Source organism: Cornus florida, unplaced genomic scaffold, assembly GCF_030987335.1.
Source record: "Cornus florida cultivar Cherokee Brave unplaced genomic scaffold, ASM3098733v1 CherokeeBrave_3.0.0_Hap2_Chr08, whole genome shotgun sequence".
Classification (NCBI taxonomy): domain Eukaryota; kingdom Viridiplantae; phylum Streptophyta; class Magnoliopsida; order Cornales; family Cornaceae; genus Cornus; species Cornus florida.
In genome coordinates this window covers 3,802,240-3,818,064 of record NW_026775578.1, presented here as the reverse complement: position 1 = coordinate 3,818,064, position 15,825 = coordinate 3,802,240, and the positions used below count along the sequence as shown (strand labels likewise).

The 15,825-nt window shown below is 32.0% G+C and overlaps 5 protein-coding genes across 5 annotated transcripts; 2 read left to right on the top strand and 3 right to left on the bottom strand.

Annotated features, from left to right (window-relative positions):
* Positions 1-133: 133 nt before the first annotated feature.
* LOC132268343 (uncharacterized) lies at positions 134-1,029 on the bottom strand. The gene is made up of 3 exons (XM_059769201.1): positions 760-1,029; positions 464-542; positions 134-253 (listed from the first exon to the last, which is right to left on the bottom strand). Exons 1-2 carry the CDS (start codon positions 1,016-1,018, stop codon positions 529-531), a joined length of 273 nt encoding a protein of 90 aa, XP_059625184.1. The 5' UTR covers positions 1,019-1,029; the 3' UTR covers positions 134-253; positions 464-528.
* Positions 1,030-8,841: 7,812 nt separating this feature from the next.
* Positions 8,842-9,551, bottom strand: LOC132268342 (histone H2A.Z-specific chaperone CHZ1-like). The gene is made up of 2 exons (XM_059769200.1): positions 9,246-9,551; positions 8,842-9,052 (listed from the first exon to the last, which is right to left on the bottom strand). The coding sequence occupies exons 1-2, from the start codon at positions 9,517-9,519 to the stop codon at positions 9,036-9,038; spliced, it is 291 nt and encodes a 96-aa protein (XP_059625183.1). The 5' UTR covers positions 9,520-9,551; the 3' UTR covers positions 8,842-9,035.
* A 376-nt stretch (positions 9,552-9,927) lies between these two features.
* Positions 9,928-11,139, bottom strand: LOC132268341 (non-specific lipid transfer protein GPI-anchored 16). Its single transcript, XM_059769199.1, has 4 exons — positions 10,754-11,139; positions 10,631-10,657; positions 10,439-10,498; positions 9,928-10,309 (listed from the first exon to the last, which is right to left on the bottom strand). The coding sequence occupies exons 1-4, from the start codon at positions 11,094-11,096 to the stop codon at positions 10,098-10,100; spliced, it is 642 nt and encodes a 213-aa protein (XP_059625182.1). The 5' UTR covers positions 11,097-11,139; the 3' UTR covers positions 9,928-10,097.
* A 1,134-nt stretch (positions 11,140-12,273) lies between these two features.
* On the top strand, positions 12,274-13,199 carry LOC132268340 (non-specific lipid transfer protein GPI-anchored 5-like). Its single transcript, XM_059769196.1, has 3 exons — positions 12,274-12,624; positions 12,736-12,846; positions 12,943-13,199. Exons 1-3 carry the CDS (start codon positions 12,300-12,302, stop codon positions 13,068-13,070), a joined length of 564 nt encoding a protein of 187 aa, XP_059625179.1. The 5' UTR covers positions 12,274-12,299; the 3' UTR covers positions 13,071-13,199.
* A 309-nt stretch (positions 13,200-13,508) lies between these two features.
* LOC132268339 (non-specific lipid transfer protein GPI-anchored 5-like) lies at positions 13,509-14,828 on the top strand. The gene is made up of 4 exons (XM_059769195.1): positions 13,509-13,858; positions 13,999-14,052; positions 14,219-14,251; positions 14,390-14,828. The coding sequence occupies exons 1-4, from the start codon at positions 13,543-13,545 to the stop codon at positions 14,494-14,496; spliced, it is 510 nt and encodes a 169-aa protein (XP_059625178.1). The 5' UTR covers positions 13,509-13,542; the 3' UTR covers positions 14,497-14,828.
* Positions 14,829-15,825: the final 997 nt, after the last annotated feature.

The following is a 15,825-nucleotide window of genomic DNA, read 5'->3' as shown; positions in this document are numbered from 1 at the left end:
ATTCAAGATTCCAAATACATATCAATAAAGTACGATGAGAGAAAGATAGCAGTGATCCGAATCCACACTCTTGCTCATAAACTACTGTTGCCTCTCAAAGATATTAAATAATTATAATCAATGTTATTGCTTTTCATCTCCAATACAAAATGTTATTTCTCCGTGCTAAAATTACATTATAGCAATTCTGCTCTATTTGTGCATTTCATCCATACATTATTCTTGTTTTTCCATGTGACTTTTCAGCTCGTGTCTGCACAAAAATGGAAAAAAATCTCAGCATCTCAATTGCTATATATGAGAAAACTTTTAAGATTCTCATATTTAAGAGGCTGTATAACCGACTATTAGAGAGTGTATCAGCAAAAGAAGTATGCTACATTTTGAGTTTGAGAGAAATTTTAAGTCTTAGGAAAAAAATAAAAATAAGGTAAAGAAGAAGAAGAAGAAGTGCTATTCTTACACTAATTTAAGGTAATTAATTTAATATGCTTCCCCTCTACGGTCTACCTTGATGTTCGTCAAACTTCATTCTTCCTCATCTGTAAAAGGGAAAATGCTGCGTCTTAAACAACACATATATAATATTGAAGGCCAAAACATTTGAAAACACACACATATATATAGAGAGAGAGATTCATATATATATATATATATATATATATAGTTAAAAGGTAGTAATTTAATCACATATGCAAACATGAGACCACAGAGTTGGTTTGTTCCATGTGTTAGAAGGTGAAATTTCCTAAAACTTACCTACAGACATCTTGTCTTCATTTTCGGCACATTGATTCCGACACTTCCTAAGGCAGGTGTCTGGGCTGCCGCATTCCTTCTTGCAAGAGCTGAAGCAGTCCCCAGACGCCACGACTGGGGTTGGGTCTATGGTGGCGGGAGCTGTGGCTGCGTCCATGACGGCGTGGTAGTGATCATCACCGGCGGCTTTAGCTACATGCATTGCTGCTGCAAAAACAACAATACACATGAGGAACACTGTAACAAGCTTCTTCCCCATTCTTTTCTTTTCCTTTTGTTTTCAATGTTCCTTGAGTTTTGGAAAAAGATTATTGTTATTAATTTATATTGGTTGGTTAGATTTGTTGTGCGTGGTAAACCTAATATTATGGGAAAGTTAGAGGTTTACATTCATTGTTGTACAAATATGGTCCGCATCCTATGGTTAGGATCAATATTAGTATGAAATGTTTAACCATCTATATTTTTTTTTAGGTCAATAATATTCTTTCACTTCCGTGATCTCCATTAATCCCATCATTATGTGAGCTGTAACAACTAATAATCAAAAAGGAAGAGGGAGGATATAAGGGAAGAGAACATTAATTATTTGGTTGTCAAAATTTATTCTTGTTTTGTTTTTGTTCTGTAATTATTATTATTAACTCATCTCAAAACTGTTGTTATTAGAATCTGCCCAATTAAAAAGAGAAAAGATGGGTCTTGGTCTTGGGCTGCCGGCTCTAGCCTAGCTAGTTCAATGGACAATTTACCAATTGGGGCAAGTTAGTGGTATAGACATACCACGGACATCATACGTTACGAAACAATTTAAACTTTTAAAACGTAATACATGAGAACCGGGGATCAAAAATTTTTAAAAATTTTATTATACCCTCAAAAATTAGTTAATTTATAAATAAATTTTAGTTTGGAGTTCTAAAATTCATTCAAAAATTTTATTTTACCCTCATAAATTAGTTAATTCACAAATAAATTTTAACTTGGAGTCCTAAAATTCATTAACAGTTTCACTTGGCCCCCTACTTTTTTCAAAACATTTTATTGGCCTCAAAATAGAGAGTTTGAAAATTAATTTAACTTGTGTCATTTTAAAATTTATATAAAAAATTTATTTGGACCATTTTAGCCATACTCTTGAAAAGTCAAATTGTCTGAAACATAAATTTTTAGTTATTATAATTATAGTACTCTCATCGTAACTCCATTTACATATATACACATGTATATTAATTCTAGAGAGAATAATACATTTATGTTTAATAAAAATGCAATCACAATTTTTTTTTTTGGTCATACATTTTAGTCTCAGGGTATTTATAATTAAAATATCTAAAATTAAATACTAATCATTATTGGCAAGTTTTGAATTCATTAGAAGAAAGTGTTGTGAGACTTAAATGGCAAAATGTCAACAAATGATATCATATATATTAACGCTTTGAATTGTCACTTGCTAAATGACAAATTGAATAGCGATTAATTTCTTATATAAGTTACTAAAGTTATCGAAATTGTGTACTATAATTTAGTTAAAATTATTATTTATTTGAATCTTTTAAGAAGATAATAATGATATATTTTTCCAAAATTGAAATCAAATTACTCAAAATGTTTTTCTAAAATGAGTTTTTAAAAAATTAAACAATTGCTGAAAAAAATTTAATTATTTAATAATGTTCTCTCTTTATCTCTTCATTTTTTTACTTATAAATTATCATTGTCTCTTCTATATATTTGTTTCTCAAATCAATTTTTTTTTCCCTGTATATTAAGTTCCATTTTTTAAATTATGCTCACCATTTCTCTTCAATTGCTTGATTGTTCCTCAGCAATTCAATATAAATATATATATAGGTAAATTACACTGACCTTCCTAAAATTTGGACAAATTACACACATGTAAAATATTTAACCTTTATTACTTTAATCTCCCCCGATATCTCCCCCTAGATTTGGCGCGTGTGCTCAATAAAATCCCTTATAGTTTAAATTTTTTTTAAAAATAACTAAGTTGCCCTTTCTTTGTGTTAAAAGACCCCAATAATCTTATATAACATGAAATGCAAAATATCATTTTTCATACCAATTTTATATTATTAAGTTTTACATTTTTTTTCTTTTTATTTTAATTAATGAGATTTGATTAGGTTTCTTTTTAGGAGTTGATTAGGTTTTAATTATTATTTATCTATGTGTAATTTGTCCAAATCTTAAGAGAGTTACTGTAATTTACCTTATATATATATATATTATATCTATATATAGAGGGGAAGAAAGAAAGAGAGGGATCAGACAAAGTGAGTGAAAGAGGGGTTAAGCTTGGCTTGACCAAAAAGATGAATCAGAATTTTTTAAATTCTAGAGAGACCCAAAAGGCAGCATCAATTTAGGTTTATAAGGGCATTGGACCATTGGTAATTTTATGTAAAATAATAGTACGTGTGTGACGAGACAACGAGTGTTCAATTAGAACATGAAAACGTGATTAAATTGGTCCTAATTACTTTCCGGGACGGAGTGGAATAGGCACATATTTTGTAATAAAATGTAGGGTAAATATTAGTAGTTTTGATTGAAAATTGCTCTATTTTACCAGTACTCGGTCAATATTCTTTTAACAGAGTATGACCAAATTGACCATTCACTGTATATTGATCAGAATTATGGAATCACATACCCACATGATTGAATAAATGGAAGCAAAATGATTGATAAAGGAAGAGGTTAAGGTTGACATCACAAGATTGAATGAAAATACATTTATTTAAATTGTAACAACAAATCATGTGTAATCACCACCATTTTGATTGAGCTGTTCTACTATGGATAAAAATGTCAATCAATCAAATATTAAAAATAACTCCTTTTATAGAAGAATCTCTGTTCCAGCATTGTTTCTGACACCTGATAACGCAGTAGTCGGGGTTGCCACAATTGTTCCTGCAAGAGTTGAAGCAGTCACCAGAAGCCTTGTCGCTGGCTGCAGCTACATGCATTGGTGCTGCAGCAACAGCAACAACAATACACAGGAGGAACACTGTAACAAGCTTCTTCCCCATTCTAGCTTGTTTATGGCTCTCTCTGTTCTTTCCTTTTGTTTTCAATGTTCCTCCAGTTGTTGCAGGAGTTTTTTGTTATTTATAATGGTTTAGGTTAGATTTGTTGTGGGTGGTCAACCTGAATTTTTGGGAAACTTTGAGGTTTACTTTACATTCATTGTTGATCAATTTTGGTCCGCATTCTATTTTAGGATCCAGGATCAATCCAGCCTCCCTGCTCATCAATATATATTGTAGGTCAACGGCAATTTTTGGAGTGAATCCAATAAAATCTTATTTGACTTGTAGCTTTTTTTCAGTAAATTTTATTTTTAATTTTTTTTAATCCAAAAAACTAATTAAGATGGGTTACTTTTACTAAAATATCCCTACAGTGTCAAAAAAAACCCTCTTAATTTTATTTGAGTGAAAGAGGGGTTATACCCTTTGGCCAAATTATATATAATATTACATAAATTATTTATATTACTATTATAGTACAAGAGGGTTACACATTATATTACTCTATTTATAATATTATTATATTATATTATAGGTAGTATATAAGTGGTCGCCATAAAACCCTCTTAATTTGTTAAGAATATTTTTGGCAGTAGGTCAAAAAGTAATCCCTCGAGTTTTTTTTGACAAAAGAAAAAAAAAATTAAAAAAAAGCTTTATTGCGAAATGCTACAAGAGAGTTTAATGCAATTTGCTCTAATCTTTTACTGATGTGATCTGCATTAATCCCATTATACTGTAACTACTAATATTCAAATAGGAAGAGAGAGGATAAGGAAAGAGAACTTAAAAATTGCTTGGTTTGTAACAGAAAATTAAAAAAGAGAAAATTGTACAAAAATTATGCTAAAAATTTTTAAAACAATTTAGTGAAAATTCAGTTATAAAAAGACCTATTTTTTTTTTTTAAATTTTCTGAAAATTATTTTCTGTTTTTTTAATTCTTAAAAATTATTTTTTGACTTGCAAACCAAATGGACCTTTATTAATTGTTAAAATTTATTCTTATTTTGTTTTTGTTCTATAAAATTTGTTTTACTTATCTCATAACTTTTGTGACTTGGGCTCTAAAGTGGAAAAGAAAGGATGCGTCTTGGTCTGGCCTAGATAGTCCAATGGACAAATTACCAACGAGGACAGGTCTAGGGCTGTTGTGCCTTGGCCTCTGAAGTAACAAAGAAAAGACGGGTGTTGGTCTGGCCTAACCAGTCCAATGAACAAATTACCAATAAGGATGGGTTTTTGTACCAGTAAATTACCTCCGTTTCGGCAATTGTTTTTTTTTTTTTTTTTTTTATGTGTAAATTTGAATAAAAAAAACTTAAGCTATTAAGTATTATCGTACGCCCACTCATATCTATCCGATGAAACACTTTTAACACTAACCATTCACTTGAGGAGCATTTGAAAACCATGACCCAGAGAAATATTATCATCCACTTAAGTATTACTGTATGTACTCTGTTTTTCTGTGGTTAATTGCTCTTTGGCTTCGTTCGGATGCACAAGAGAAAAAAGAAAAGAAATGATTAAGAGAGAAAAGAAATGAAATGAAAAAATAGCTATAATTTATATTTATGTTTGGATAGATAGGAGAGAACACAAAAAAAAATAATATTCTTGTTAGGATAAAATAGAGGAGGGAAAAGAAAGAAAAATATAATAATCAAATTACTGTATTACCCTGTTGTATCTAATGTAAATAAAATAGCTTGTTTTGAAAACTTAAATTACTTGTAATTTGGAAAGCTTGATCCCTTTTGAATTACTTGTATTATATAAAATCCTTATAATTTATTGGCCTTCCATCCCGGAAGTCGTTGTTTCAACTTCAAGCTGAGCGAATTTTGTGTGTTCAAAAATTAGTAGCTCAATATGTAGATGATGGTGAGCTTCATCTTGCAGTTTCTGTGAGTTCATACCTCATTAGATTTGCTATCATATTCTTAATTATTGGGTTATATGCAGGTTCAGCTGGTTTGGTGCCGATACATTGGTACATAATGACTAGTCCATTTACTAATGATGCCACACACAAGTTTTTTGAAAGTCATAAATATTTTGGCCTTCAAGCTGAGTAAGTAAGATATATACATACATATACATATATATATATATATATATATATATATATTTGCTTTTTTTATTTAGTTCTTGATTTTGGGGTAGCTCACCTATGAATACATTTTTAATGCAGGTCACCTTCTTTCAGCAGAGCACCATACCTTGTGTTTCAAAACATGGTAGATTTGTCATGGAGACTCTGATTTGCAGACACAAGAGAAGAGGAGATAGAGAAGCTGCGCCTATATATTATTGACCTTGGGCTTGAATGTAATATAAATTTTGTGTATAAAATTTTGAAGGTTAATTTTGTCTTTAATGATAATTTTACTTAAATTGTTTCATTTGCCTTCAAATCTTCTCAAAATTGGAAGGATTTAGTTGGAGGGTCCTTCCCAATCCTTTCTTTTCTCTTCTATTCTCTCCCTCCAAACACACTTAACACTATTCTTCCCTTTCTTTTCTCTCTAAATCCCTCAATTCAAATTTGAGTTTTGCCTGTAAATTCTATTCCATTTCTCTAATAAAATTATTCACCCAATCCAAAAAAAAAAAACCATATATATCCTGTCCAGTGTCCTCCAGTAAATTTGATATCTAAACCAATGTCTGAGATTACAATTATTCATAGACATTCCATATCCCAAATACATATATAGGAATAAAAGTATGAGAGAAAGATAACTCTTGGTAAACTACTACTGTTCTCTCAAAGAGAATAAATAATTATAATCAATATTTTCCCTTTTACAGAAGACTCCAGCTTGTTGGAGCATTATTCTTGACACTTGATAACGCAGTAGCCGGGACTGCCACAATCCTTCCTGCAAGAGCTGAAGCAGTCCTCAGAAAACTTCACAATCCTTCCTTCCTTTAATAGTCAGTGGCGGCAATTCAATTGCCCACTGAATTTATTTATTTTTACTATTATATACCACTATTTTTTTTTTTTTTTTTTTTTTTTCAACTATATACTTATAAAATTTTCACTTTAACCTTCTAAAATTACAAAAATAAATATACTAAATTTATTTTTATCCCCTCTCACAATTTTCTGGATCCGTCCTTGACGATTAGGACTGTGTCTCGGGTGTTTACATCGTCATGGGCGGCTTTAGCTACACGCATTGTTGCAACAACAATTACAATACAAATGACAAACACTGTAACCAGCTTGGATCTTCTTCCCCATTCTTGCTTACTTTTACTTTCATTATGTCTACGTTATTTCCTTTTGTTTTCAATGTTCCTTGAGTTTTGGCAGGAGATTATTGCTATTTATAATGGTTGGTAGATTTGTTGTGGGTGGTTAGGTCTGAGATTTGACAAGTTTTTTAAAACTTCTTTATTGCTGCATCATTTATTTATTCGGCCTATTTAGTTTTATTTTAATGGCCTATTTATTTATCTATAGCAAGTGTCACATCGGTTGGATATGGGAAAGGGATGGAATTAATTTTTTAAGATCATCTAAAATAATAAATAAATAAAAATTATTCTTGAATTCCGAGTTTGATGTCTTTTAATATAAACACTTAGTAGTAAATTTTATGAAATTAATAAATACAAATAAATTCAATTATGAAATAAATAAAATTTCATATCATATCTAACATATAAAAAAAATTAGATAGACTATAAAAGGTATGTAAATTTGCACTATTATGCTAAAATTAATATGACATTTTAATTTGAGAGGATAAAGAATTTCTTATAAATGCAAATGAACAATATTAATTTGACGTAGTGAGGTCAAGTGAAAAAATAAAAAATAATACTTATTGGATTTTTTTGTTAGGTATACTTTAGTTTCGAATTTGGGTGGGTTTCTAATTTGAATATGGTTGTATGAATTCAATATAATAATTGTAAGTCCCGCAACAGTTAGATATGGAAAAAGATAGTGAGCAATGGCAATATCAACATAGGTAGAAAAAATAAATTCAATAGAGCAACTGTAAGCCCCACTTAGGTTAGATTTGGGAAAGATTAAAAATATAAAAGAATAATTACAGAAGCATGAATTTTCGGAGTTTCAACATTCATGAATTTTGCTGAAAGTATTGTCATATATTATTTTTGTGCAAACATTCATGGAGAGTGATAGCTCTGTGCATACAAGTGTACATGCACTTTAAAAATAAATACACTGTTTGCTTCTTCTTTTTTTCTTTACTGTTTGGGTCTATTTGTCTCTACATTCTGCCCAAATTATTATTTTTTCCTTTGTAAGGTAATGTGTAATGTTTTTTTATTTGTGAAAAATATGTAATGTCTATTTATGAAAAAAAAATGTCTTTTTTTATTTATTTCCTTTAATTTTGTCAACAAATATGAAAATTATATATTTTTTTCAAGATTTAAACATCTCTATTATCAAATTTGTTCAACAAATGTTCCATTAAAAAAGTTTTAGATGAAGATGATTTATAGCGTTGGGTTTGTGAGATTTGGGTGGAAAAAAAAAAAACCTTTAGATTTGAAGTGGGTTTTTGGAGCTCAATTACTTTAAACTAACTTGATTATTGGAGATTTAATATTAATTTAGTTTGATTGTAGCTTGTGTTTACTCCATATGGATGAACAAACAATCGTATATGCTCATCCTAACATGAAACCATTACTAACAGAACACGTGGCGGAGTTTGAGAATAGAAAATTCAAATTCAACAACTCTGCATACCTCTTGGATTAACAGAATTTGAACTGGTTAAGGTTTTCGAAGTAAATTAAAGTTTACACACATTATTTGTGTTGCTCTCTGTATGTTTGAGGTTGCCTGCCTTAGCTCCTCTGCTTTTCTGTGGTTGCTCTTTGAGTTTTGCTTGTAAATTGAATAAACTTATTCACCTATCTACACACACAAAAACCACATATTTCCTTTCCTCCAGTAAATTTGATATTTTAACCAATGAATGAGACTACAATTATTTATGATAATTCATGATATTCCATATCCAAATACAAAGCGAGAATAAATAATTATAATCAATGTAATTAAATTTTTTTATTTTTATTTTTATTTTTATTTTTCCTTTAAAAAATACATAGCAGTAGGGGGGGAAAGAAAAAAAAAGAAGTGATTTTCTTACACTACTTTAAGGTAATTAATTTAATGTGCTGCCCCTCTATCTTGATGGTCGTCAAACTTCAATCATCTTGTTCCTCTGTAAAAGGGAAAATGTTGTTAAACAAGACCACATAATATTGAAGGCCAAAACAATTGAATATATATATATATATGTAGTTAAAATGTATTAGTTTAATCACCTGTAATCCTAATATGCAAGCATGAGATGAGAACAAGGAGAGCTTGTTTGTTCCTTGTGTTAGAGAATGATGAAAATTCCTAAAACTTACCAGAAGAGTCTTTGTCATCTTTGTCGTTGTCGTCTTTGTCGTCTTTGTCGGTGCATTTATCCACACACTTCATTTCGCAGGAGTCGCTGCTGTCCTTGGGGTTGCAACCCTTCTTGCAAGAGCTGAAGCATTCATCAGAAGAAGGCGCCCCCGTGGGTGAGGATGCTTCTGGGGTGTCATCGTCGTTGTCGTCGTCACCATCGGCTTTAACTACGCGCATTGCTGCAACAACAACAATGCACACGAGAAACAATGTAACAAGCTTCTTGGCCATTCTTGCTTGCTTTTATTATCTCTCTCTCTCTTGTGTTTTCAATGTTTATTTGATAAATGAGGGCTTGTGCAGGAGAATATTATTGTTGTTTATAATGGATGGTTAGGGTTGTTTTGGGTGGGTGGTGAACCTGAAATAATGGGAAAGCTAGAGGTTTACATCAATTGTTGTACAAACTTAATTGATCCACATTCTATGATTAGGACCCAATATTTTTCTGGCTCAATACTATGAGCTGTAACTACTAATAATCAAATAAAAGGAAAGTGAACCTATTTGTAATTACTAATAATCACATATCCACATCACTGATTAAATTAAGCAAAGCAATCATTCATAAAGGACGAGCTTATAGTTCACAAGATCATATATAAGTAAGATATACTACTATATTTATTGAATTTGTAACGACACTATCTTACAACTATTTGATTTGAGTTCTACTATGGATGTAAGATAGAAATGAACAAGCCACTCATTATCAAGCTCACATCCTCCCATAAGAGAAAAAATAATGTCAAACAAAAGCAAGGAACAAAACACACAAAATGCCGGATTAGAATCATCCAGTATTTAATTCAGTAGCATTTGAAGACCATGATCCCCAGAAACATTATCAGGACAGATGGTGAAAAGGTGGACGATGGACTAGAAGCTGATTTTGGGGTCAGCACTGGTCGGATCCCTGCAGTTGCCGTTGGAGCTACCGATGAATGCAATGGAGGAGATGCCGGTGCTGTATCAAAAGTCGGTTCGTCTGGTGATGGTGCTAAGGCTGTTGCTTTTGAAGCTGCCATGAGTGTGTGATTGAATGCCAAATGTTAGAACATTTTCTATTTCCTATCAATTTATAAATGTTTATCTAGGAGTAATTAGTGGTCACAATGAAGCAAAGCATTGCAAAATCACAGCACATTACCTGTTGGACTAAAAGGAGAAGAAGCAGTAGGTGGAGGTGTTGGCACAAATAAAGCAGGACCTGCCAATTATCAAATTTGATTAAACCTTTTAATTAATAGAATATGTAATCAAAGATGAGTATTGTATTGAAAATTAATTATTTTAAAGTACGAATAAAAAATGCACGAATTTATTTTACTTCAGGATGTACCTGGAGCTGGAAGAGGAACACCAGAGGCTGCAAAATTAATATAATGAAATGCACCATTAGAAATGTAATGAGCATCATCAATCAGCACAAAACAGAGTATTTAAAAAGAACGAAAAATTGCACCTTTGCACTGTATGGGCACACCACCATTACATGATCGTGGGAGTGAGAGTGCTAGGGTTTGGTTAATGGGTAGTGAGAAAGGAATATTTCCAGTGATGATAAGACAAGCACAATCCATGCTACCGCTCATGAGAGACTTTAATGAGCTGCAACAACCGGCATTCGGTGAAGACCCGTTGCCGGTACTTCCCGTGATGAAATTTAAGCATGGAGTGAAGCTGCTGATCATTGAGGCTGTGCATGGTGTGCTGATGATCTGCCCATTAACTGAAATGACTGATAAAACAATTATTAGAGTTGCATATAATGCAATGTTATATGGAAAAGCCTTGAACCTTGACATTCCTTGAAGAGAGGGAGGCAAATGGTATTGAAAAAATTGAACGTTTTGGAGTGATGGGTTTTAAGATTTTAGTTTGGGTTTTGGAATGTAGATGAAGATGATTTATAGTGTTGATGGGTTTTAGAGATTAGATGGGAAAATATATATCCGTTAGATTTGAAGTGGGTTTTTGGAGCTCAACTACTGAAACTAACTTTTAATCATTGGAGATATTATGGTTGATTCTCTCTACCTAAAGAGATAGGAGTTCAATGTTAGGTATGTTGTCTTAGATTCCAACGATGAATTTTAGTAGAATATAAAATGACACACCAAGGACAAATTGAAACTATGTATTTGACAAGTAATATAGAACTTTAAACAGGAAATTTCTATAATTTAGAGTGAAAGATTTTTTTAGATATTGCTACAAAATTATGCATACAAAATTCCTTCTAGTTTTAGAATGTTAATATATCTCACAAGTGACAACCCTCATGCTCTAATAACATGCATACCTAATGTGTTGTTAATATATAGGGTAAACTACACTTACACCCCCTTAGGTTTACCTAAATTACTCAGGGAGGCTTTGTTTGGAGATACCTATGCAAACACTTTATGCATTTGGTGCTATCTCAACTCCTCACTTGGGAAAAAGAATTCGGCCCAAAAATAATTATTTAATTATATATATATGTAATATCGAAACTATATTTTTTGCTACGGAGAGTTTTCTGTCATGGTAATTGAACTCATTTCTTACTACTAAAAGAGAAAATGAAAAAACCTTGACAATTGATATTGTACAATCAGTGCTGCTTTTGGTATGCAGCTACTACTAGTGCACATATTACAATCAGTGCTGCTTTTGGTATGCACCTACTACTTGTGCACATATGCTACAAGCACAAGCATCAAATAAATTCTTGCGCTTGAGCACTGTTAGGTACACCTAAGGTGTTCACTAGATCAATTAATTAAATTACTCTGAATGTCTATCAACTGTGTTGTATGTTAATGTAGAGCTAAGTTTAAAGGAATTCCAAAGTTTAGGAAAAGTTGGCCACCCAAAAATCTCTACTACACCATTTGTCTCATCTCTTCAAGTTTCTCATATAAAAACCATTACTTCCTTTAACTTACTATTCAATTCAAACGCACAAAAACATTAATTTTCAGCGGCCTATATTTCACTGTTGTGAATTTCCAACAACATACCTTATGGCTGCAAAAGGGATTGAGATGAGTCTAGTCCTAGTACTTGTGCTCATGCTATGGGGTGGAGCTGCAGCTCAAACTCAATCAGGCTGCACTAGGGTGCTCATGGGCCTCTCCCCATGTCTCAATTATGTTACCGGGAATTCATCTACACCTTCATCTTCATGCTGTTCAAACCTAGCCAGTGTCGTTCAATCACAGCCTCGGTGCCTTTGCTCATTGCTCAATGGTGGCGGTACCTCTATGGGTTTCAATATAAATCAAACTCTAGCTATGGCCCTCCCTGGTGCTTGCAATGTGCAGACACCATCAGTTAGCCAGTGCAATTGTATGCTCTATTGCTCTCTCTTTCTTTTTTTCCGCCATAGTCACGTAGATCAATCTAACACAAATATCACAATGAATCTGCATTGATTAATTTGAATAATCTATGTAACAGCTGCTAATGGACCAACAACTTCAGCAACTTCTCCTACGAGTTCCCCTGCAGATTCTTCTAATGAAACGCCTGAAACTCCAACTACAACATCAGTTCCAAGCATTCCTTCAGGTATATATATATATAGGAAATTCTAGTTGTTCGTAAAATCAAACACAGCATTAGATTTCATGTTACTTATGAAAAATGATAATTGTCTTAATGCAGGAACAGGGTCTAAAACAGTTCCAACAACAAGTGGGAGCACATCTGATGGAAGCATGACAAAATTGCCTCATCTCACTATATTTGTCCCTCTCATTTTTGCTTGTTTTTCGAGCTTTATCAGCTTTTGAGGTTTCTATGGAGGTTGTTTTGAGTACCATTTGTCTGTGTACTATTTGTGATTGGATTATGTAATAAAAATGGACAAATATTGAGCTTGATATATATTGTTCGTTTTTAGGCCAACTGTTAATGTAACATGTCACCTGAGGTTGGACATCTGCATCTGTTTGCCACAACATTTAATTTAAAACCAAACATCCAAACAGGTTTGATTTGAGGACCTAATTAATTATTAACAATCCAAAGTAGCCTGCAGCTGACTTTTTCTCATTTGCCTACACAAGTAATAATAGATTTTGCTCATTTACCAGTAAATTTGTTAATTTGATATAAATAGGAAAAATTGGCAACCCACACAAATTAACCATCTCCTTCTCTTCTCCTCATATTTTCCTCTATATATATAGCACATTGTCTTCTTCTCCCAATAGATCCGGAAAGGAATATACTAATCCCCGGCCACGCATATAGCTGGTGATAATGCACACACAAACACCTTCAATGGCAGCAACAAGGATGGAGATTGTGATAGCACTTGTCCTTGTTGCAGCTATGTGGGAAGGTGGAATGGCAAAATCATCAAATTGCAACACCCTCATTGTCACCTTAGCTCCCTGCATGGACCATGTAATGGGAATCAGCAAGACCGCGTCTCCTAAATGCTGCCAAGAGTTTGGAAACGTTGTCAAGAAACAGTCAGAGTGTGTGTGTCAGGCCATCGGAATGGAGCAGCTAGCCAAAAAGAATGAGGTTTCCAAACTCCCTAAAGCTTGCAAAATTGATACCAACTGTGAAGGCAAGAATTCTGTGACAATATTTACTTCTTTATTGTAATATAATATACAAATTTGTGTTAGTTGCATGAATCATATATTTATATATATATATACACACAAGATTTTGATTCAAACAAGTATTTTCACTTTGATTATACAGGATTTGCTGGAGCTCCTGCTGAATCTCCTTCTGGAAAAGAAGATTCTGCTTCAGGTACACCACTTCTATTCGATTTAATAATAATGCTAATGATTCTATCATGTAACTCAAATTCTACGTGAATCATATTTTGCTGGTTCATAGAAGAGATTGAATATATATATATATATATAGGAGCTCATGGAATAATTTTTCTAACTTGTCTTTCGTTATGGAACAGGTCCTTCCTCAAGTGACAAAAATTCTACTTCAGGTACATGACTTTTCTTCCATTTAACAATAGTGCATTTCAATTAATTTCATATTAAACCTCTACATTTTAGACCCTCCATTCCATTTATGCTGCTAGAGCTAGTATGTATATTAATGTTTATAAATTCTGTGGGAGCAGGAAGTGGATCTGAGAAATCAGATGGAAACTCTATCAAGTTGTCATTTTTGCTTCTGTTGGCGGCTCTCTTCATCGCCTCATATGCTTCAACTGTCAGACTCATCTGAGCTCCGCGTCTATTGAATTCGTCACCAACTAACCTGTACTACATACGTCTATTGATCGCAGAATTCATGTATTAGCAATTTGGGAGATACTTTTGATCGGATTATTTAAATTCTCATTGTCCATCAAATTAATGAGATAATTACCAGCTTGTGTAAACATTTCTTGTATTGATTACTTGCCCTGAACCATTCTACTAGAAAGAGGCAATTTGAGCAATGAGCGAGAATTTGGGTGACATAGTGATACATATATTGAGATTGCAAATTAATGGGAGCTTGGTTACAAATCATTGTAGAAACATACAGTAAGTTTTGAATACACAAATTATGCAACAAGTTTACCTGGCAGTTAATTCCTTTTTAGTTATGGGATTTTGAATAGCAGTATTTGTGAGTATATGAGTGTTATTGTACACCACATAAAAGTGATAAAATATCAATTTTTATCAATACTTTAAATAATCTTATTTAGTACAACATGCATACAAATAAATAAGAGGCAATTTTTGTTTATTTTAAGATAAATGATTCAAGATCACTTTAGTTTTATGCATAATGCATCTGAAAATAAAATAAATAAAGTAGTATCCTACTTCAAAGTCATGAAAGTGCATGATCATTTTTCAACTCTTTTTAGTCTCAAAATAACAACACATATCACATAAACAAACATTATACATTTGCAAATCTTTCCATTAAACAAGTCTATGTGAGCCAGCTAAGCTGGAGGCACTTTTTGTTGGTTTAAGAGAACCGATCCAAGATTTAGTTTTTTACCATTAAAAAAAAAATTAAAAATAATAATAATAATCAAAAGTAGCATCTACTCCTTCCATGTAAAAGTAAATATTCCTTTTCAAAAGTTAATTCCTAAAGACTCTTATTAATTTAACATTATAATGCTCCTATTTTTTTTTTTTTTTTTTTATACATTTTCCCATGAAGTTATTCATAAAAATTAGTTAAAACATTTTTAAAATAAGTTATTTTGCTAAAATCACAGTGTTATTCAGCATAGATGCTCTTCTTAGTCGTTCCCAATTTCATACAAACAGTGATCTCAAGAAAGAAGAATTTTTTTTGTTCTAATAGGATGAAATGGAAAATAAGGGACGTTTAAATTAAAAAGTTGCTCAGATAAAAAAAAAAAAAAAAAAAAAAAAAAAAAAATCCGTATGAGACAAATATTAGAAGGAAAATTTTAAGCAAAATGTAATATTGTTACCCTTAATAACTAACCAATACAATATGCTGTGAGTTGTTTGGCATACTAAATGGGAAATTTTTTTTTTTTATCTTACATACTCAAAAAGCAGAAAAACTTGTTCA